Source organism: Panthera tigris, chromosome B3, assembly GCF_018350195.1.
Source record: "Panthera tigris isolate Pti1 chromosome B3, P.tigris_Pti1_mat1.1, whole genome shotgun sequence".
Taxonomy (NCBI): domain Eukaryota; kingdom Metazoa; phylum Chordata; class Mammalia; order Carnivora; family Felidae; genus Panthera; species Panthera tigris.
Window position 1 is genome coordinate 71970091 of NC_056665.1, and position 23113 is coordinate 71993203.

Consider the following 23113-nt stretch of genomic DNA (forward strand, 5'->3'; position numbering starts at 1 on the left):
TTTATATTGGGCCTAATGTAATCAACAGTAATCTCTATGATCAATTCACAGAATACCCCTCAAAACAGCAAGAAATTTGAAGATTATATCTAAGTACCTCAACAGAGTCACAGATCATGGGATCCCCAGAATTAATTTAGTTGCTCCTTTCCTTTATTATAGTGACTCAGGTCACCTTCTACATAAAGCCATTTGTCCAGCTCACACATTTCCAGCATCATAATTTACTGTCCCAAATACTTTATTATTTATAATACTTATTTCCACTATTAGGTAACGTACAGAGGATGACAAAGCAAACTTATTTTGGGGATGGAGGGAAATGGGTATATAGGATGATATCTAATACTGGCAGCAAAAGTTTTACCAGGGAACTAAAACATTTTCTTCTGTCTTGCCATTTCCAACACAGTCCAAAGGGACCAAAGACCAATTACTTCTGGAAGAGTTAAGTATGTTGATAGAGAGCACAAGATTTTCAAGGCTAAGAAGACTGAGATCCTGAAAATGATGAGAAGAATTTAATAGCAGCTAACCTGTCCTTTCTAATAGTTGGGTTGGTTTCCCACTCACCTCCCACAAATGAACAACAAACAGTAACTCCCACCCCTACCCCCAAAAGCAGACTATGTTATCTGAGGATGCCTATTAGGATATGAAGACATAGTGAACTGTAATAGGTCTTGGACATCTAAGGTTCTGAGTGACTCTAAAGGCTTATACAATAAACTTGGAATTTTACAGAGGGAAGACTTTAGTTTTTAGGTCCTGTAGGGGTGGTGTATAGAAACATGTCACTTAACTTGTGAGTGGGCCCAGCTCACCACCTGGCACTGACATCTTAACAAGGTTCTGTGGTTCTGTACTCGTCACTGGGTAAGCAGTAACTGTCAGACGTGATAAAAACTTTATGAAATATGGCCGTACAAAGCAAACCAAAACTGCTAAAGTGAAAAGAAAGCACTAAGTTCTAAGGGAATGGTTGTTCACAGTCTAAGTAAGTTTCAAAAAAATTAAGAGAGGATGTTCAATTCACTGGTGGCTTAGATCTTTACAATTCTTCCTTGGAAAATGAAAAAAGTAATTTATGAATCTGTATTAGCAAGTGTTTTAGCATGTGTAAAATCTGCTAACAGAGCTTTAGTGCTCTGATTCCCAATGAAGCTATGCCTGAGAATCCCTTGGAGAACGAACTTAAAAATACAGATCTCTGGGTCCCACCCTAGACCTACTGAATCTGATCTGTGGGAAGGGAATCCCACATTCTGTTTAAAAGTATAGATTCAGGGGCACCTGGTTGAGTGTCCAACTTTGGCTTAGGTCATGATCTCATCGTTCATAGGCTGGAGCCCCACACTGGGTTCTCTGTCAGTGTGGAGCCTGCTTCAGATCCTCTGTTGCCCTCTCTCTCTGCCCCTCCCCTGCGGCTCTCTCTCTCTCAAAAGTAAACATTAAAAAAAAGTACAGATTCAAATCAGTTTTAATGATAAATCAAAACGCATTAATTGATGGTAAGTTCACCAAATAAGTAATTCTCTGGGGTGTCTGGGTGACTCCGTTAAGTGTCTGACTCTTGATTTGGGCTCAGGTCATAATCTCGCAGTTTCGTAATATTGAGCCCCATGTTGAGCCCTCGCAACTGGCTCATGGGACAAAGAGCCCTGTGTGGGGCTCTGCGCTCCCAGAATGGAGCCTGCTTGGGATTCTCTCCCTCTCCCTTTCTTTCTGCCCTTCCCCTGCTCACACACACTCACTCTCTCAAAATAAATAAATAAACATTTTAAAAAATCAGTAATTCTCTGGGGCAACTGGGTGGCTCAGCTGGTTAAGCGTCTGACTTCTGCTCAGGTCATGATCTCACATTTTGTGAGTTTGAGTCCTGCATTGGGCTCTGTGCTGACAGCTCAGAGCCTGGAGCCTGCTTTGAATTCTGTGTCTCCCTCTCTCTCTCTCTCTCTCTGCTCCTCCCCTGCTCATGCTCTCTCCTTCAAAAATAAATAAAAACATTAAAAAATTTTTAAAAACTTAGTAATTCTCAACAACATGAAGAAAGCTAAGAGTCTGCACAGGTATTTTTACATTTATAACTATGAAGATTTGTGAAGTATCTCTACTGCTCTCCCCTTCTCTCACCCTCAACTGAATGTCAGGGGTCTCCCATATAAAATCTGAGAGAAAATGAGATCAAGGTGAATGAGTACTTGTTCATACAGCTCTTGGTACTTATAAATATAGCTCTCAAATGTTTGATTTTATGGAAAGCTTTCCTTTTAGCCTCTCTCCCTACTCCCTTAATCTTCCCAATTTCATTCCAAAGAGCCCTCAGAAAAACTCAAAAATACCTCTTTGTCCCAGGGATTTTTTTAGCCATATCTGAAAAATAAAAGATGGGCAAGCAGACCAGCAGAAATCTAAGACCTTTCATGTTCTTCCATGCCTCAACTTACCTCCCCATTATCTTTGTCAATGCTGTGAGACTCATCCAATATCCTATCCACCTCTACATAGTCAGGATTGAAGGGCTCTTCATCCTAAAGGAGTTATCAAACAAACAGTAAGACCAAAAGATCATTGTCCAATAGACCCAACCTTCCACCCCACCTTTACTTTGATGATCCTATTTCAAAAAAAACCTTTTTTTTTTTTTTTAAAAGAAGTCTTCAGAAGGGAGATCCCAAATTTCACAGTATCAAATTCTAAAAACTTACCTGAGCCTGCACCTATCCTCTCACCTATTACCAGAGCAAGTCTCCTAAGAGCGGCCATTCTCTCCATATGTGGTCTGGATTCCATCCCTTCTCACCTTCTTAATCCCTCTCTACTGGATCATTCCCACAAACACATGGATATTCTCTATTAAGGCACATCTTAAATTACTCTTCATCTCCCTGTAATGATTTTTCTGTTCTGCTTCATAGCCAATTTTTCCCAACTGGTTTAAACACAAGGTATCTCCATGTCATCACCTTCCCTGCCCATCCATTCCACTCTTCCGTCCACTTTCCTCACACAACTGAACTACTTATTTTTGTCAAGGTCATTAATGATCTCCAAATTGCCAAATATAATGAAATAGTTTTGTCCCCAGTTCGCTTTACCTCTGAAAAGCATTCCACAATTCCTAATCCTCTCCATTAAGCACTCCCTTCCCTGGGATTTGCTGAGACACCATAGTCTCATCAGTAGCACCCCCCCACCCGCCCTTTATTTTGGTTCTGGTTTTTGTTTTGGCCAATTTTCAATCACTCTGGTTCTTTTTCTTCTAAGTCACTGGCATCCGACTCTGGATGGTATATGAAAATATATAACCCACGGCTCCAAAGATCTCAAAGAAACTTTAAGGAAAAAACTCTTCTTTCTTCAGACACTTGTTGCCAGTGCTTCTTGTGACATATCTTTTCCTAATCTTTCTCCTGTAACTCTGGCATACAATTCCTTCTCCTTCACCCAGACCTTGAAATTTGGGGGAATTCTCTAAAAACAAACAAATAAGGGGCACCTGGGTGGCTCAGTCAGTTGGGCGACTGACTACAGCTCAGGTCATGATCTCATGGTCTGAGTTCGAGCCCCACATCAGGCTCTGTGCTGACAACTCACAGCTTGGAGTCTGCTTCCGATTCTGTGTCTCCCTCTCTCTCTGCCCCTTCCCTGCTTGCTCTCTGTCTCTCTCTCTCAAAAATAATAAACATTAAAAAAAATTTTTTTTAAACAAATAAGTAAATTTTGGGGAATTCTTTAAGCACTGGTTCTGAGCTCACACCCATTCTATTAGAGAAGGAACTTTCTATAAGAAAATACAGAACTATGGACAGAAATCCTCCCTGCCCCTGAGGGAACTTTAATCATCATTAAGGTTTTAATAACTATTTTATATGCTGATAAACTCAAAATTTTAATTGCAGCCTAAAAAAATTCAGATTTGAATATCTTTCTGCTTAACTACAGATGTGTTAAGGAATTTTAAGGTTAACATAATCTAAACTAACTGATTTCTCCCAAATTGGCTGCTTCTAAAATCTTCCATAATTCAATAAATGATCTCACCTCAACCCATTTGCTCAGACCACAAACCTGCCATCACACCAAGCCCTGTCAATTCTAATCTATCCATTCTCTCCACGTGAAACCACACTATTCCAAGCTGTGATACTTCCTATCTAGAAAACTTCAACTGCTTCCATATTGTTTACTGTACTCTCTTCAATCCATTCTCCAAAGTTGTAAGTGATTGTGTAAAAGTGAACACTGGGGGGCAGCTGGGTGGCTCAGTCGGTTAAGCGTCCGACTTCGGCTCAGGTCACGATCTCCTGGTTCGTGAGTTCAAGCCCCGCATCAGGCTCTATGCTGACAGCTCAGAGCTTGGAGCCTGCTTTGGATTCTGTGTTTCCCTCTCTCTCTCTGTCCCTTCCCTGCTCGTGTTCTCTCTCAAAAACAAATAAAAGTGAACATTGCATTATGTCTTTGACCTGCTTTAAATGATTTAATCATTTTCATTTGTAAACAAAACTAAAACCAAACTGTGCTTAGAAGATCTGTAAGCACCTGCTTGCCTAAATTTCTGATTTCATTTTGGGCCATTCATTCTCTTTTGTTCATCAACTCCACTGTCCTTTTGGTTCCTCAGCTTGTTTCAGAGCTTTCACATATGCTGATTCCCATGCCAGCAATACTATTTACGTGGGTTCATGTCCTTGCTCCTATTCACAATTGAATTCTCAGAGAAGTCTTCCCTAATTATCCAAAGTAGGCGTTTTCCCACCCGTTACGTCTCCTTGTGCTCTTTTTTGGCACTTATCATGATTTGAATTATTTTTTACTCTCTCTCTCTCTCCCAATTAGACAGTGAGGTGGATGAGAACACAAACCATGTCTGGTTTGTTCTCCATAGAGACTGGCACATAATAAATGACGAATAAATGAATGACTGATTTGGTTAAATAGCCTACCTACATATGGAGATTTAATTGGCATATAAGTTCATAGAGTTGGTTCAACAATCACAAATTGTACTAATGTACAGCTGGAATGGGATTACAATTTCATTGTACATTTCACAAATTAGGCATTAAAAGAACAAAGATGAAGGAACACCTGGGTGGCTCAGTTAATTAAGTGTCTGACTCTTGATTTTGGGTCAGGTAATGATCTCAAGGTTTGTGAGTTTGAGCCCTGCATCAGGCTTTGCACTGACGGTGCAGAGCTTGCATAGGATTTTCTGTCACTCTCTCTGCCCCTCCCCTGCTCCCTCTCACTCTCAAAATAAAAAAATAAACATTAAAAAAAAAAAAAAAGACAAAAAACACAACCCAATTATTTTCATATAAAAAGAAATTATAAAACCTAAATGGTCCTACTTGCCATCTCTAGGTGATGTGAGAAATAACTCATTTATTGGCAAACCTGGTAGTATAAAATTAGCTTTATCAGATGTATTCAGGCAGAACTTTTTCTGCTGAAACTCTGCATTATTCCTTCCCTCAACCTTTCCTACTGGACCCTTTCCCCTTTAGCTCTAAGAAGCTTTGAAAAGGAATTGGTCTTCTCAAGGCACTTAGTACCGTATGTATAATAAAGATGAAAAATCGCAGTTTGGCAATGGGATGTGTACACAAAGCTTTCAAAGGAAAGTGGAGAGTTAAAATATGGCTCAAGAGACCCTTATGAATGCTCCAGTGTTTAACCAGTAGTAAGAATGGCTATGGGAAATTAGAGCTCCTTTATCACGATTTCTTGATATACTGGATTAGAAATTATAGAAAATAAGTGTTCTCTCTTAACGACATGTTTGCTTATGCCTACAGATACCATCGGCTGCCACAGACTGACATTAGGAGTGCCTCAAATAGACTGTAGGTCAGTTTATCACCCATCTTGAAAATACTCCATGGATAATGAACAAGTCAAAATTAAAATATTCTAGTAACTTACAAAGACTGTATTTAGACCTGGTAAACAAAGCATGGGGCTATAAAGTAAGGAAGGTTCAATGATCAAAATTAAGACTTCATACCCACGTACACAAAGCAACTATAAACCTTCAAGAATCAGTCAAGACTGCTGACTCCAGTAATTTATGCTTCTATGAAATAAATGATAGGCAATACCTATTCCTAATTACCTCATGGAAGAAGTGTCTCATCTGAGCCATTTTGGTTTTGAAGCGCTTTAGTTTTTGATGGATTCTCTTATCCTTCTCTAGTTGGGAGATGGTAGCCCATTCACAGTGCAGATAGGAGCTGAAGGGGATGGAAACAGCCAGTCATGGTGTGAGAAAGGAGAGGTGGTTGGCTAGGTTTGGGGATTAGCCAGAAGCAGGCACAATGAGTACAACATGTTTAAGTGGGAGATAGTCTCTTAGGTTAGTGCTTCTTAAACTTGATTTTGCACACGAATACCTGGTCTGGGGCAGGCTTGAAAGTACACATTTCTAACAAGCACCCAAATGAGGCTAATTCTTTTGGTCGATGGACCACAGTCTGAGCAGCAAGGTCTTAGTGTCAGACTAAGGTATAGAGGATCACAAAAGATTTTATCAGGAATCACCTTTATCCTACCTTCCTGCCAGGAATAGTAAGATTCATGACAATTCCTGAATTTCTCTCTGAATAGACATTTTCCTCAATGAAAACAATTTAGGCTAGGAGACTACAAAAAGGGGATATATTCCCACCCAGGAAAGACTATACAGGAGAACTTTTTACAACCCTGTGGAGATTAGGGTGAAAAGCTTTTTGCACGGATCACATACTAGTTCTTGTACTTGACAAAGAATTCTTCTGCTTCAGTATATTGTCCAGAAGGAAGCTGAGAAGAAAAACATTATAGTTATTAATACTTTATTTGTCAAAGAAATAACCCTTAAATTCCACTACTTCTAGTAGAGCTTCATACCAATGCCCCAAGTATATTACTGACTGAGGGATTAAAGAACTAATCTGGTACTTCAATATAAGAGGTCTCATAGTTGGAAAAAATAAGCCTTCATCCATTTTAAACAGGTAAGCAAAAGAGGAGGCAAGAAAACAGTTCTTATTTTCTAGCTAATTTACCTCCACCATATTTCATAATTACACTGCAGTAATTTATCCTGACATCCAAAGGTGCTCATTAAATAAAGTCTGTGAATGTAGCATTATGAGCTGACATTAAAGGTTAAGGCCTCACCTCCTTCTTCACAATCCGCATGGAAAGCACTTTGTCTACTATGGCTGCATCTTCTTCACTGGGATTCTCCTGTAGCAAAAGATGCAGTCAGTCAACAGAGACTCTGAGGAGCAGGACAACCTCTCATATTGCTTAAGTTCTCAGCTTACCACAAAGAACTGCATGGAAGGCAAAGTCTCGCCATCTGGTTCCTGCACTGGTTCAGGGAGGATAGGCTCAGTTTTTATTGGACCAGTTACATCCACTTCTTCTTCTTCTTCATCATCTGTGATCTTTATATCCAGATCCTCTGTGTATTTTTTTCGCTTAACTTGGCGGTTTGAGCGTCTCTTCTGTAGAGGCAAGAATGGTTAAAATAACTGTATAGATCTCTCGAAGAGAAAACCTTTAAAAAACTATTTGCCTTTAGTCATATACTTAGACTTTACTCTAAAATCCCTATGAAAAATCAAACCAAAAGATAAAGAACTTATTTACCAACTTATGTGATGTCAAATCACGCAATTTATTTTATGTACCAAATTCCTATTCATTTGCTGAATTTTTTTTTTTTTTTAACATTTATTTATTTTTGAGAGACAGAGAGAGACAGAGCATGAGCAGGGGAAGGGCAGAGACAGAGTGAGACACAGAATCTGGAAGCAGGCTTCAGGCTCCGAGCTGTCAGCACCAAGCCAGTTGTGGGGCTCGAACTCACGAATCACGAGATCATGACCTAGGCCGACGTCAGGCACTTAACTGACCAAGCCACCCAGGCGTCCCGGAATTTTTTTTTTTAAATCAAAGAACAAGAATCCACCTGAAAGTAACCTGGGTACTACTGGCAAGAAGCTCTAATAAACTGCAACACGACTCAACCTGCAAGGTGCAATGTACTTTCCACAAGGAGCAAACCTGAAGTGCAAAGGTGCAAGAATGTTTTGTTTCTGGTTTTTGTTTCTTTTCATTCTAGGTTTTTTTGTTTTAATAAATAGAATCATACCATGTGATGATTATAGTATTGTTCTGCCACTTTTCTGTTAATAATATTTCTTAAAGATGTTTTCTGTATCGATACATTTAGATTTACCTTACTCTTTCAAGTGGCTGAGCAAAACATTTTTTAAGTAATACTTTATAGCTCATGATAAAAAACTGGGAAGGATGGAGAGATTAAATTATTATTTTTCAATCATGACTATATCCCTGAAAAACCCATAAGAATTAAATGAATTATCAGATGTCGAACTACTGATATTGAGCAAACTTCCCTGGGAGATAACACCAATTTTAAAAAATCAATACCATTCTTATATAGACTGAGCCATAAAATATATAAAAGAAAAGATGCTATATATGAAAACAAAAAGATTATTTATCTAAACAATTAAATTTAGTAAGAAATATATAAAATCTATATGTAAAAAACTTTAAAACACTCCCAGAGGACTTAAAAAAGACTTGAATAAATAGTAAAATACATTGTTCTGGAATAAGAAGAATCAATTCTAATTACATGAATTGGACAAAATAAAACTTCTTAATTAGATAAGCTGATCCCAAAATTCAAAGAAAGAAAAAGACATCTAAGAATAACAAGAAAAAATTAAAAATGTGTGCTTGGCCTTACCAGATTTTAAGGACAATACAGAGCTATACTAATTAACAAGGGTTGGTACCTCTCCAAGACAAACAGGTCAATGAAATAATGTCCAAATATAGACTAAAATACTTTTGTGGATTTAGAACATAATAAAAATAGCACCTCTAATGAGTGAGGAAAAAGTAGATTATTCTATAAATGGGAATGGAAACAAATGGCCATCCATCTAGAGGGTGAAACTAAATTACATAAAAATAAAAAATTTAAAAGATCTTAAAAATCTTATAAAGAAAAGATATAACATTTCTTTTTCTCTTTAAGTTCAAGCTTCCTCCCCCACCCCCGCCACATGGGACTTGAACTCACGACCCTGAGATCAAGACCTGAGCTGAGATCAAGAGTTGGATGCTTAAATGACAGAACCACCCAGGCACCCCAGAAAAGACGTAACATTTCTGAAAGAAAATGAGGAAGAATTTTTTAATAATCCTGTAGTAGGGAAGGTGTTTCTAATAAATTGATAAATTTGACCTTGCAAAATTTAAGATATTTATATAATATCGTAACAAAGCTGAGACAAATAATGAACTGAGAAGGAAAACATCACATGATACATATCCTAAGCAGAGTTCTTTTGAATGACTAAGAAAAGATCCATAACACAACAGAAAGTAGGCAAATAACATGGATACAGTGGGAAAAAAAGGTCTTAAATGTAAAAAGATGCTCACACTCATAATAATAAAACAGTTACAACTGAAAACTGAACGGAGATACTTTTTTTTTTTCACCTAACAGACTGGCAAAAATCAGAAAGTCTGACCAAATATTGAAAGAGGAACTCCGTGAGAATGCACATGGACATAACCTCTGTAAAAGAAAATCTGAAAATACCTTTTGGTCCAGCAATTCCACTTCAAAGGTATTAGCCTACAAATAAATCTGAACAAGTATACAAATCTTTGTAGCATTATTTGTGGTAGTAGAAGAGCAGAGAAAACCTAAATGCTCATCAATAGGGGACTGGTTAAACAAATTACAGTACAAACTGGAATGCTACACAACTATTTACTGTTTTTAAGGTTTTTTCTTTCTTCTTTTTTTTTTTTTGAGGTGGGGGGAGGGGCAGAGAGAGGAGGAGAGAGAAAATCCCAAGCAGGATCAGCACTCACTATAGGGCTCGAACTCACAAACCATGAGATCATGATCTGAGCCAAAATCCAAAATCAACGGAGCCACCTAGACGCCACTGTTACAGAACTATTTAAAAAGAATGGGCTCAGTTGGTTAAGTGCCTGACTCTTGATTTCAGCTTAGGTCACGATCTTGAAGTTCCTGGGATCAAGCCCCGCACTGGGCTCTGCGCCAACAGCGTAGAACCTGCTTGGGATTCTCTCTTCCTCTCTCTCTCTTTGCTCCTCCCCCACGCACAAGCACAAGCACACACACACACTCTCTTTCTCTCCAGATAAAATGTTTAAAAATCTCCCCTGCTCACACAATTGTGCATGCATATGTGCACGTTTTCTCTCTCTCTCAAAATAAATAAATATGTTTTAAAATAAAAAAAAGAAAAAGGAAAAGAAAAAGTAAAAGAAAAAGAAAAAGAAAAAGAAAAAGAAAAAGAAAAAGAAAGAAAAAGAAAAAGAAAAAGAATGGGGTAGGGGCACCTGGGTGGCTCAGTCAGTTGAGTGTCCTCTTGATTTCAGGTCAGGTCATGATCCCAGGGTTGTGGGATCAAGTCCCATGTTGGGCTCTGCACTAAGCATGGAGCCTGCTTAAGATTCTCTCTCTCCCTCTGCCCTCCCCACTCTCACACTGCACCCAATTCTCTGTTTTAAAGAAAAAAAGAAAAAAAAATGGGGTAGTTGACAACACCAAATACTGAAGATGTGGAACTGGAACTCTCATTAGTGGTGAAAATGTAAAATGACACAATCACTTTAGAAGTTGGCAGATGTTTGGGGCACCTGGGTGGCTCTGTCAGTTAAGGGTCTGACTTCAGCTCAGGTCATGATCTCATGGTTCATAGGTTCGAGCCCTATAGTGCTGAGCCTGCTTCGGATTTTCTCTCTCCTGTGTCGGGCTCTGTGCCTGAAGCCTGCTTTGGATTCTGTGTCTCCTTCTCTCTCTGCTCCTCCCCCACTCACACTCTCTCTGCCTCTCAAAAATAAATGTAAAATAAAATAATACTAAAAAAAGTTGACAGATTCTTACAAAGTTATACGTTTATATGTATAACTACCCTCTGGTCTATCAATGCTATTCCTTAGATTTAGCTATGAAAAATGAAAACCTGTGTCCACAAAGTACGACTAAGACTGTTCACTGCAGCCTTATTCACAACAGGTCCAAACAGGAAACAACCCAAATGCCCATCAATAGAAGAATGGATAAACATTATGCTGAAAGAATGGAATCATACTGTCATTCTGTTTACATGAAGTTCAAGAATAGGTTAAGTTTAATCTATGGTAAAGAGAAATCAGAACAACGGTTGCCTATGGGAAGAGGGTAGCCTAACTGAAGTGAGTACAAGAGAATTTTTGGGGTGATGGAACACAGGACTTCATTAAATTACCTCTCTACTCTGGTGTACATTTCAAATTTTCATAATACAAAGAAGGTGGGCTAGATTGATCTTTCCTGATAAAGAATAATCTCCAAGATACATTATTGGAGAAAATAAGGACTGTATAGAAAAGTACATATAAATACAATATTCCCTATTAGTGGAAGTAATGTTCATGAAAGTAAAGAATATTTCTGGAAGGATACACAAAATATTGGTAACAGAGGTTACCTCTGGGGAAGAGAAGTGGGGGACTGTGAGGCTGGGGTCTAGACTGGGAGATATTCATAGTGTCTACTTCTGTGCCCTACTGTAATTTTTCTCACATATATATTTTTTTAACCTAAAAAACAAAAAGGCAAATGGTCATGAGGTTTAAAAGTTCCAAAGTACAAAAATGAGAGCATGGTAATCATGACCCACTTACTCTTCAACATTCTCCTAAAAATATTTGTGCATCCTTCCAGGAAAAAAAAATGGATATATAAACATGTATTATTTGTATACACACACATACACACACACATACACACACACTCTCTAAATGTTATTAAAGAGAGAGTATATATATTATTCTACACCTAGATTTTTTTTTCATTTAATATGGAGAGTTTTCCACAATAAGCACACCTACTCTACTTCATTGTTTTCATTTTATTTTTAAATATTTATTTTATCTTGAGAGAGAGAAGCCAAGTGCACGCACAAGCAGTGGAGGGGCAGAAAGAGAAGGAGAGAGAGAATCCCAAACAGGCTCTATGCTCAGCACGGAGCCCGACACAGGGCTCAGTCTAACAATCCTGGGATCATGACCTGAGCTGAAATGAAGAGTCAGATGCTTAACTGACTGAACCACCCATGTGCCCCTTTATTTTTTTAATGCTTTATTTTATCTTTCTTTCTTTTTAGTAATCTCTACATCCAAAGTGGGTCTTGAACTCAAGACCCCAAGATCAAGAGTCACATGCTCTACTGACTGAGCCAGCCAGTCGCCCCTCTATTTCATTGTTTTTAATTGCCAGGTAGTATTCCTTTTTTTTTTTTTTTTTTTTTTGAGAGAGAGAGACAGAGACAGCCTGAGTGGGGGAGGGGCAGAGAATCCCAAGCAGGTTCCATGTGGGCAGCGCACAGCGTGGGCTCAACACGGGGCTCAATATCATGAAATTGCGAGATGATGACCTGAGCCGAAACCAAGAGTCGGATGCTCAAATGACTGAGCCACCCAGGCTCCCTGCCATGTAGTGTTCTAGTGCATGGATTTTCAGAATTTTATTAACTATTTCTCCACCACAGACAGTGAATTTTTGGCCATTTCTGCTATTGCAAATATTGCTATGATACACATACATCATTACATACTTTTGAGTTTCCTAGATGCAGAATCACGGAGTCAAAAGGCATTGACATTTCAAATTGTTACATACTGAAACACTGACTCACCAAAAAGATTGTTTCAACACTCCCATCAGCTGCTTGCTGTTCCTTAAATCCACTGCCAACACTGGCATTACCATTTATAATGGGCTAAATTATATCCCCCAAAATTCTTATGTTGAAAACCTAATCCCTAGTACACCTCAGAATGTGACTGTATTTGGAGACAAGAGTTTTAGAGAAGTAAGTTAAAATGAGACTGACAGGGTGGGCCCTAGTTCAACTCGATTGACATCCGTAGAAGAGGAAATCTGGACACATGGAAAGACACCAGGGATTTATGCACGAAGAAAAGACAAGGTAAGAACACAGTGAGAAAGTAGCCATCTATAAGCCAAGGAAAGAGGTCTTAAAAGGTAACCAAACTTGCCGACCCCTTGATCTTGGACTTCTAAGCCTTCAGAATTGTGAGAGGATAAATTTCTACTGTTTAAGCCACACAGTCTGTGGTATGTTATCATGGCAACCCTAGCAAACTAATCCACCACCTTTAAAATTTTGTATTTCTTGTATTACAACGATTTGCCTTTACTTTTTTAATTTAGCCCTTTATTTAACATATACATACATAACTCTTTCTATGCTCTCTTACCATGAGCTAAGCACTGTTCTCTCTCCTTCATAAATGCTTATATTTAATACTCCTAATAACTCTACTTGGTAGGCATTATTACTTGCATTTTAGAAATAAGGAAATCGGGGCACCAAGAGGTTAAATAAACTTGCCTGAAGTGACAATATTAGTAGAGTTAAGATGAGAATCGAGGAATTCTTGCTCCAGAGTTTATGCTCTTAGCCACTACATTATTTGTAGAGTTGTTATACATGTATAATTTTTATATAGTCAAATAAATGTTCCATTTATGAATTATGAATTTTAATGCCCCCTTACAAAGATCTACTTTACTTGATAATTATTTTAAAAATCCATCCATGTTTTATAGAAAGTTCATGATTTCAAGTTTTACATTTGGACCTTTGATTAAACTAGTATTTGAGGAATGACACAAGAAATCCAGTTTTTTTTTTCCAGTTGTTCTAACATAATTTAATATTTTTTTCTTTCCACTGATTTAAAATGGCATTTAAATTCATATACTAAATTCTCATAACCATTTGAATCTATTTCTAGACTCTATTCTCTTTATTTTAAATGTTTATTTATTTATTTTGGAGAGAGAGAGAGAGAGAGAGAGAACACAAGCAAGGAGCAGAGAGAGAATCAGAAGCACGCTCAGTGCTGAGAGTGCAGAGCCTGATGCAGGGCTCGAATTCAACAACCACTGAGATCATCACCTGAGCCGAAGCAGGAAAGCTTAACCAACTGAGCCACCCAGGTGCCCCTCTATTATCTTTATTAATGTTATTTCTTCTCTGATTCCAAACTCTTAGTAATTATTATATCATAATATGCTCTAATGTCTGTTAAAGATAATTTTTGCCTCAATTTTCTTTTCAATAATTTCTTGGCTATTCTCACATGTTAATTTCCCCAGAAAAACCCAGGTATCAGTTAGCCAATGTACTGAACGTGTATCAAGAAAGAAGGTACACATTTATAAATATTAACAGCTAGAGAAGCACTTAAGGTTCGTTTAGTCCAAACCTTCATTTACTAAGGAAAAATTCAGACACAGACATAGAAGCTAAGTAAATCTGCCAGGCCCACAGTGCTACTTAGAAGAACCATGGGTCTCCCAAATCTTAATACCAGGTTCTTTGTATGGTTGGAAACTAGAGCCAAAGGTGGTACCGTAAAGCAACAATGAGAGACAGAGGACTAAGTTTAGTCCAGCTTCTGGTCCAGCTTCTTTTATTTTCTTTCAATGTTTCTCATCTTCAAAAGGTAGGAAAAAACACTGTGCCTAAGCACCCAGTTCAGAGAGTCAGAACCCTGAAGTGTAGAAAAGGTAAGGCAAATAGATAGATGGACAGTTCTAAGAGAAACCAAAGTACTGACAGAGCCATAACAACAACCATGCACATTATTTCATACTTGCTTAGTTTTTGAAACACTAGAATTTTGGAAATGAGTATTGTTATTTGTATAGTAATTGCTTTTTAGCTAAAAAAACCTCAACATTTAAAAGAGACAACCATGACCAGGCCCCAACTCTTTTACCTTTTAGGCCTACCTCTCTTATAGAAACATTCTTAAAATGTACATAGGCTCATAGTCTCTCGTATCTATTCCTGGTTTGTCTGCCAGAATTAAACATGATTTATCTACTAAGTTCGTTTGGGATCCTTTTACCTGAATGCTGCTTTCTTCATCTTCCCGGGGTGACTGGGCAGGCATGACTTCTACATCTGAATTATCAGATGAAGTATTACGCTTTCTCTTTTTACCCACCACAGGGGTGATGGTGCTAAAAAAGGAAAAACCAAATTCATTTTCAGTAAGGGCCAAATTCATTTAGGAGATAAAAAATATAATTAACCTAACCCATCGTATATGAATGAAACTTCCTGATAGAAGTGTCTAGCTCTTCAGTTGAGGAGTTGAGGGGACACACAGCTATACAGCAAGGTGTCTGAAAAAAGAAGATACTGGGGTATCTAAGCCACGGGCTGACCTTTACATCAGATTTGACAAATCCTTGCTACTACTGTACTCACAAATACCTGAAGAAAGGTGGCTAAGACAGTGGAATAAATACTGGGCCAAGAACTGCAAGGCCTCACTTTTAGTTTCAGGTCTGTCACTAGCTGGGCATTAGCTTCCTTATTTATACAATAAACACTGATGACAATACCTGGTTGACAGTTGTTGAGGATGAACTAAGATAGGACACATGAATTTTTTCTTAAAAGCTGAAAAATCTTCTGCAAATATAAAGCATTATTATAATTCCACCACAAAGCCTGAAGACTCCCAGGGGTAGAAGTTAGGGAGAAAGGAATGAGGCTACAAGACGTGGATGAGAAAGAGGGGACGCTCAAACGTGACAAGCCCTGGTTCTGACAACACTGCTTCAGGCTGACACTCGTTGCTGAAATCTTCTCTAGTTCACAGATGAGATGCAAGAACAGGGCAGCTACATCTCCAGCAGCTCTTTTACTGATGTGGGTGGTAGGGGGGATAGTGAGAAATCTCACACCACAGCGATATAAAATCAGGAAGACATACACAAACATAGTCAACTTTTAACATAACTCCCAACACAATAGTTGGCTATCTTTCCTGTGCCTTGGTGTTTCTCTTTCAAAATACGCTAATTTGCAAATTTCTGTTTAACAAATCATAAAAGCATTGGGATAGAGAAAAGAAAGGCCTTATTATCCTCTATGACAAACAGATTACCTTGAACTATGTAGCTGCTAAATACAAGTAGTTCCTCTCAACAGTAACTTACTTACTTACTTAGTTACTTATTTGTTTATTTTAAAGATTTCTTTAATGTAATCTCTACACCCAATGCGGGGGTTCACACTTATAACCCCGAGATCAAGAGTCACATGCTCTAGCAACTAATTTAAAAACAAGTGCGCTGGGGGTGCCTGGGTGGCTCAGTAGGTTAAGCGTCCCACTTCGGCTCAGGTCATGATCTCGCGGTTCATGGGTTCGAGCCCCACATCAGGCTCTGTGCTGACAGCTCAGAGCCTGGAGCCTACTTCGGATTCTGCGTCTCCCTCTCTCTCTGTCCCTCTCCAGCTTGCGCTCTCTCTTTCAAAAATAAATAAACAATAATACACATAAACCTTTTCATTTAAAAACAAGTACACTGCCCTCAAAGGCCCCAACAAAAAAGCAGAGGGTTGTACTCACTTCAGCTTACTCTTGCCCTTAGTTTTGGAGGTACCCGATGTTTTGCTCTTCTTTGGCTTTTCTTCCTTGAGCCTCTCCCCACTGCTCTTCTTCCTGCGTTTCTTTTCACCTTCTTCCTCAGGCCGAACACTGGGCAACTCATCCTCATTTAGGACTCGAGGTATGTTCTGCTCACCCCGGGCACGGGCCCTAGCAATAGCCTCTGCTACAATCCGATTTGCCTTCTCTTGCTTCTTCTGGTGCTCCAGCCTGCGGTTTTCCTCCATTCCTATCTTGCCCCCCGTATGAGGAGCAGAGCTTGCTGGTGAAGACAGAGCTGCCACTTCACTGGCACTTAGAACTTTAACTACGGACAGCCCAGAAGAGGCCCCTTGGGAAGAACCAGCCTACAGAAATAAAGACACTAAAATTTCAACATGCTTGTAGCTACATGGCCTAAATAAAATCCAGCTCTAAAGCAGATAGGCTAGAAACTTTTGATCTCTAATTCCTCAAGAACCAGATTCAGACCAAGTCTGACTGAACCTAGACACATTTAAACAAACAAACAAAGGTGTTTTTTAGTGGGAAAGAGATGAGAAAAGGCAAGAATTATGCCAAACTTCAATATCCTTTAGACATGCTTCTAATGTCAATACCCATCTCCATTATTCTAGAAAATTTTCCAACAATATAACCAATACTAATCGCTAGACCAAAAGTAAAAAAATTCAAATTCTACTCTTGGCCTACCTTTACCTTTCTGGAGGTGGGGGAGGTGGGAGAGGTGAGGGAGGGAGGAGTGACAATCACCTGGCCTCTTTAAAAACAACTTTTAAATGAAAGAATATTGCCATTCATTTTTACTCCACAATAGTAGGAAAAGATTGTAAATAAAACAGTTCAAAGACTTATATTAGACAAATCATCTCTTAACCCAAACCCAACAATAACCCTCAAATCTTTTCATGACATAATTAAAAGAAAATTTCCACTGGTAAAAGGAATAAAAGACTGCATTTCAGTTCAGAGGCGTGACTCTAGAGTGACCCCACATTCAACAATGAGTGGTTGTGGAGGGTGACAGCAAGGGGCCAGGAGGTTGGTCCTCCCTGCTCCCTGTGGAAGTCTCACCTGTGGCTGCAGCACCACCTTGAGCGGTACTGAAAGTCTTTGCCCTGGGCTCTGTCCCGGCCCCATTATCTGAGCCTGCTGCACAGAGGAGAGTGTCACTGGCTGGGTGGAGGGTGGTGGCGGTGGCTGAGGCTGCGATGATGGAGGCTGTGGTACGATCTGGATTTTCTGCTGTGGCTGTTGCACCTGCAGCTGGATAGTTACTACTTTGGCGGGCTGCCCCTGAGCATTCTTGGCTTGAGTCAGGGCTGCCAGCTGGTTGCCCTGTAACACTATCTTGCCTGGTAGACTCCCTAGAACGACATGCCGGTGTCCTTGGGGACCTCCAGACTGTGGCTGCTGGAGGACCAGGGTGATGCGTTTCGATTCACCCTAGAGTGAAGAAAGGAAATTGCAAGAGAGGCACGACATTAAAGAATGGTATACTCTTAAATATTTACACCAATTTTCCTCATCCTAGAACCATAAAAACTGAGAGTCAGAAGACAGAGTACATTTTATTTTGTCCATCCTCCTAGCTGTCCTGACTGAGTCTTCTATCACCTCTGCCCAGTGGGTGTCAGGCCCTATTTTTGACAAACTCCTCACAGAAGGCTATCTTCTAAGGTAGTCATTCCATTTTTTGGCAGTCTGTTAGAACCGAAGTCTTTATAACCAGCCTCCTCATACCTTCTTTCCTCTGATCCTACTTATCTTAATACTACCCCCTCCCCCACAAACTCATCTGGCCCTTTATTCAGAAGCTAGAACCTCTACTTTCTTACAATAGAAACTAGCCTTTTCACTGGATAAAGGACAATCTCAGTAAGAACAGGGAAAACATATAGCTTCTGTAAGTCTTGTAAATATAAATAATGACTGTTCCCACAGCATCCAATATTTCTCATAAAACTTTATATTATACAGTACTATGAATTCTCGTTTAATGTCTGCCTTCCTGGCAGACTGTGAGCTCTGTAAGGACAGGGACGGTGTCTGTCTTGTTCAGCACCAGCGAGGCACAGTGTAAACATGTAATAAGAGCTCAAAAAATGTTAACATTAACTGCTTTCATCTAGTAAGTAGTAAATACGGGGTTGTCAACATTAACTTTAAAAAAAAAAAAAGCAAAGGTAGAATTTAAACAGGATTTTCTAGAGATTGGTCTCATGTGCTCTCTTCTCACACAGTTGCTGGGCCCTCTACTAAACCAAAATTCACCTCCCCCTTTCACTCAAGTCACCTGGGTAGGTGTAGAGGTCAGTGTAACTGCAGGCTTCAGTGGGGGCCCTGTGGCCCCAGGGTTTCCAGCAGGAGCTGAACCCTTAACTGGCTGTAGGACCAGCTGCTTTACTGGTCGGCTGGGCTGGACAATGCGCTGAACAGTAGCCTGGTTCCCAGGGACCTTGGCGGCCAACACTGTATTACCAGAGACAATGGAAACACCTGGTCGAAGGGGAGTGCCGGTTAGCACTTTGGTAAAAGTAACTTTTCCACCATTGGCTGTGCCAGCCACCAGGGGCTGAGCTGTGCTGGTGATACCTTGGGCCTGAATTTGTGCCACATGGGCACCAGTGACTGAGGAGCTTGGTGGGGCCTTAAGGATAACAATCTTAGGGGCTGACTGAGGTGGTTGCCCTCCAGCACTACTGGAAGAGACAGCTGTGGCAGAGACACCCATGAAAGGATTCCCTTGGCTCAGGATCTCCTGGCTCTTGGAGACCTGCAAAAGTCCTGATGTTGGCGTCGGTGTCTGTAATACAGGTTGGGCTGGCTGCTCCTGGCTGACGGGCTGAGTGGTATAATCATGCAAAGTTAAAGATTCTGGAGCTGGAGCTGTTGATTCTTTGGGAAGTTCTGTGGGGGCTGTCTCATCTGGTGGGGGGACCAGGTCACTTGCTGATGAATTCCCCACATCACCACCTCCACCTTCCTGGTTCATCTGATCCAAGGAGTCCAGAGAGCTTGGCAGTCCAAGGGCTTCCTCAATGGGGTCTTGTGTGACCTGGTTGAAGCTGTCATCAGTCAGAGAGTCCAGGCCAAATAAATTTGGGTCATCAAACAGATCCATGATGGGGTCTGCCATCTTGGGAAAGCAATGGAGGGTACTTCCCCAAGGTCTAGGGAGGGAAGGGGAGGGGGGGTACTGGCTCTCCCCTCCCCTCCCCTATTAAGAAAAAAATGTACACAATGGAAGAGGACTACTCTTCAGGTAAAAAGAGGCAAGAAACAAGTGCATGTCAGATTGTCCTGACCTTCATGGAGCAAGATGGCTAGGTCTTCAGAGGAAGATGGTGAAACTCCTGTTGTGAGGAAGACAAATGAAAAATAAGCAAAGTTGGTGCCCTCAAAGAAAATCTCTCCTTCTTAGGTACTACCCTTTATATCAACTGGCATCAGAACAAGAAAAGAGGGAAACGTGAGGTAATCTGAGGACAAAGACACGGCAGAGAGAATACCCACATTTTTGCTTCAAACTAAATCTATAAAAGAAATAAAACCCCCTTTTTGGGCTTACACCTACACACTCTGAAGTTTCTGTCTGTCAAGAGCTTTGCTGTCTGTGTCCATTTCTTTATAATTATCATTCTTGGGTACAGATCAGGAAATTTAACATTCGTTCGTCTTCTATTTGAGGTTAAGTTGACAGAGCTTTACAAGATACCAGCAACATTTCAATGAATGTAGATAAAGGCTTCTGAATGTAGATAAAGGTTTCTGAATATATTGTATTTCGTAAATTTCCCTTGTATTTTATATGCTTTTACTTACTACTGGCAAAAATAACCGCTTTTAACTAAAGCTCACAGTATAATCTTGCTACACTTATAGTGTAATTTTACCCAGGAAGTTTCCCAAACTTTGTGCTAATTAACATATCAATCTATGCATACTATTTCTGTTCTCAAGTCCCTTCCCCCCTTTCTCATATTTAAGATCAAAAACTTCTTTGGCAAAAAATTCAAAGAATTGTACATTTTAGTTCCACTTATATTCCCAACTTTCTCTCTCATCGTTTCCTATATACACCCTACATTCCAGGCCAACTAGACTACACAGTTCCCCTAATGTGATTCCTATCTGCATGACTTTGCCTATTATGCTGTAGCTTCTGCCTAGAACACCCCACCCCCACTCCCAAGCATCTCTCCCATCTGAAATCTTTCCCACCTTCAAAGATCTTCCTTCTACTCTAAAAGAACCCTGAACCTCCGCCCCTTTAACCACAAAGCAATCTGTGATGACTTGGTCCTCCCACCTTCCTTAAATACCCACCAGTGTTATTCGCACCTGATTTAAAGCACTTATATTTAACAGTTAACTAAAATGACCAGTCTCTTGCCCATATCCTCCGAAGGCCCAAATGTTCCTTTGTGCAAATTATAAAAAGCTGCCTGCTCCTTAAGATGCTTGTCTGCCATCTGCTGGAAATTGTCATACTAAACATGTTATCAATGATGATAATGAATATGTGCAATGCACACCCTGCACAATCCTGCATGGTAGCCCAGCTGCTCTTTCCCCAAGAGACAAAAAGTTCCCGGATGGTAGGAACCACATCTTATTTATCTGCAGATCCCGAAAGAACCAGGAGGATATCACATACATGGTAGCTACTCAAAAAAATAGTTAACGAATTAATATATTTGCTTGCAGTATATGGAATGAACCATTCAGTCCTTACAAAAATTCGATAGTACTCCCTATTCTAAGAGGAGACAGTAGTTTCCCATCTTGAAAAACTGTCCTACAAATAAATGAAAGCATGTTTACTAAATCCAAGTCTGAGGATTTAAGTTCATAAAAATGTTAGAATAGATTACAACTAAAGCAAGGTATTGTAAGTACATCAACCATATAGCTAAAATGCATGAAAAACTAGCCTTTGTTCTTTGTATATGATGTCAACACTTGACAATTCAGGAAAGCCTTGCTTGATAAGACCTTCTGTCTTAAAAGACACCAGAGAAGAAACTTGTCAGTGGCACAGTACGTAGACTTTACTAAAGAATTTTCCACACAACCCACAAACTATTTTTCCCCTCAACTTATTCCAGTTATTGTTATAAAACAATATAATGTGGCTAAATATCCCCGAAACCCAGATACAAAGAGAATAGACTGATCATAGTGTACACAGGGCATCTCCACCAATGTTAAACAAGATCTCCCTTGCTTCAGTAATTGTATACCCTTCACATCTCCCCCAGGATTCATATCACTTCCTACTTCTGGCTAAACTATTCCACCAACTCACTCCAGCCTCTCCTATTTAATGCCTGTCCCAAAGTTGCTCAAAATGACAATCAGAAAAGTTATACATATTTCTTGATTTAATAAAAATCTACTCAATAGTTTTAACTACATCAGCTTTTTTCTAGTTATGCCCTACTTTGCTGCTAGCTTTCATCTCCTATTCACTGTCACAGATGTTGCACTAAAAAAAATCTAACAGTTAGGTGTCATATAAAAACTATAACACAAGTTTCCACTACTTAGAAGTTTATAAACTGCCTCTTCTTCCATGGGCAATTTTGTCCTTTCCAGTACTCCTTACTGGGGCAGAGGGAGTACTCCTTACTATTTATTCCTCCCAATGCTCTTCCTTTCCTCCACAGCAGTTCAATCACAGACAGAAATCTCACCTTTTTCATGGGAAAAACGTAGGCTAACAGTTTCTGAAATATTTCCTTACCCTCATACAACTCAAGTATAAGTTTTCAAAGGTCAATCAGTGCATTTGTCATTTATCCCCATCCCCAATTTTTGAGCCAAATTTCTTCTTCCCCTCGTTCAGTCTGGGCCCAATAGTTTAAAAACATCACCAGTGGGGCGCCTGGGTGGCTCATATGGTTAAGCGTCTGACTCTTGATTTTAGCTTGGGTCAACATCTCATAGTTTGTTTTTTTAAAAAAATTTTTTTTTAACGTTTATTTATTTTTGAGACAGAGAGAGACACAGCATGAGCGGGGGAGGGGCCGAGAGAGAGGGAGACACAGAATCGGAAGCTGGCTCCAGGCTCTGAGCCATCAGCCCAGAGCCCGACGCGGGGCTCGAACTCGCGGACCGCAAGATCGTGACCTGAGCTGAAGTCGGACGCTCAACTGACTGAGCCACCCAGGCGCCCCAACATCTCATAGTTTGTGACATCGAGTCCTGTGTCGGGCTCTGCACTGACAGCATGGAGCCTGCCTGGGTCTCTCTCTCTTCCTCTCTCTCTGCCCCTCCCCCTGCTCATGCTCTCTCTCTCAAAATAAATAAACTTTAAAAAAATTTAAAAAGGGGGCACCTGGGTGGCTTAGTCAGTTAAGCGACCAACTTTGGCTCAGGTCATGAGCCAAAGTGAACTCATGGTTTGTAGAACTCATGATTCCAGCTCTACACTGGGCTCGCTGCTATCAGTGCAAAGCCCACTTTGGATTCTCTGTCCCCCTCTCCCTCTGCCCCTCTCTTAGCTTGTGAGCTCTCTCTCTCAAAAATAAATAGAACACTAAAAATA

The 23113-nt window shown here is 39.9% G+C and overlaps 1 protein-coding gene across 7 annotated transcripts in view; it reads right to left on the minus strand.

Annotated features, from left to right (window-relative positions):
- Positions 1-23113, minus strand: part of CHD8 (chromodomain helicase DNA binding protein 8) — a 62079-nt gene that overhangs the window by 22184 nt on the left and 16782 nt on the right. For 4 of the 7 annotated variants that reach the window (XM_015541682.2, XM_007091336.3, XM_007091338.3 and 1 more), the window contains exons 2-10: positions 18857-19916; positions 17635-18006; positions 16522-16907; positions 15007-15121; positions 7314-7496; positions 7165-7233; positions 6749-6804; positions 6119-6236; positions 2448-2531 (exon numbers count right to left, since the gene is read on the minus strand). In XM_015541682.2, the coding sequence (XP_015397168.1) occupies positions 2448-2531; positions 6119-6236; positions 6749-6804; positions 7165-7233; positions 7314-7496; positions 15007-15121; positions 16522-16907; positions 17635-18006; positions 18857-19699 (2226 nt within the window). In that variant the 5' untranslated portion in view covers positions 19700-19916. The remainder of the gene's footprint in view (positions 1-2447; positions 2532-6118; positions 6237-6748; positions 6805-7164; positions 7234-7313; positions 7497-15006; positions 15122-16521; positions 16908-17634; positions 18007-18856; positions 19917-23113) is intronic. The other 3 variants (XM_007091339.3, XM_007091340.3, XM_042989356.1) reach the window with 2 other exon arrangements.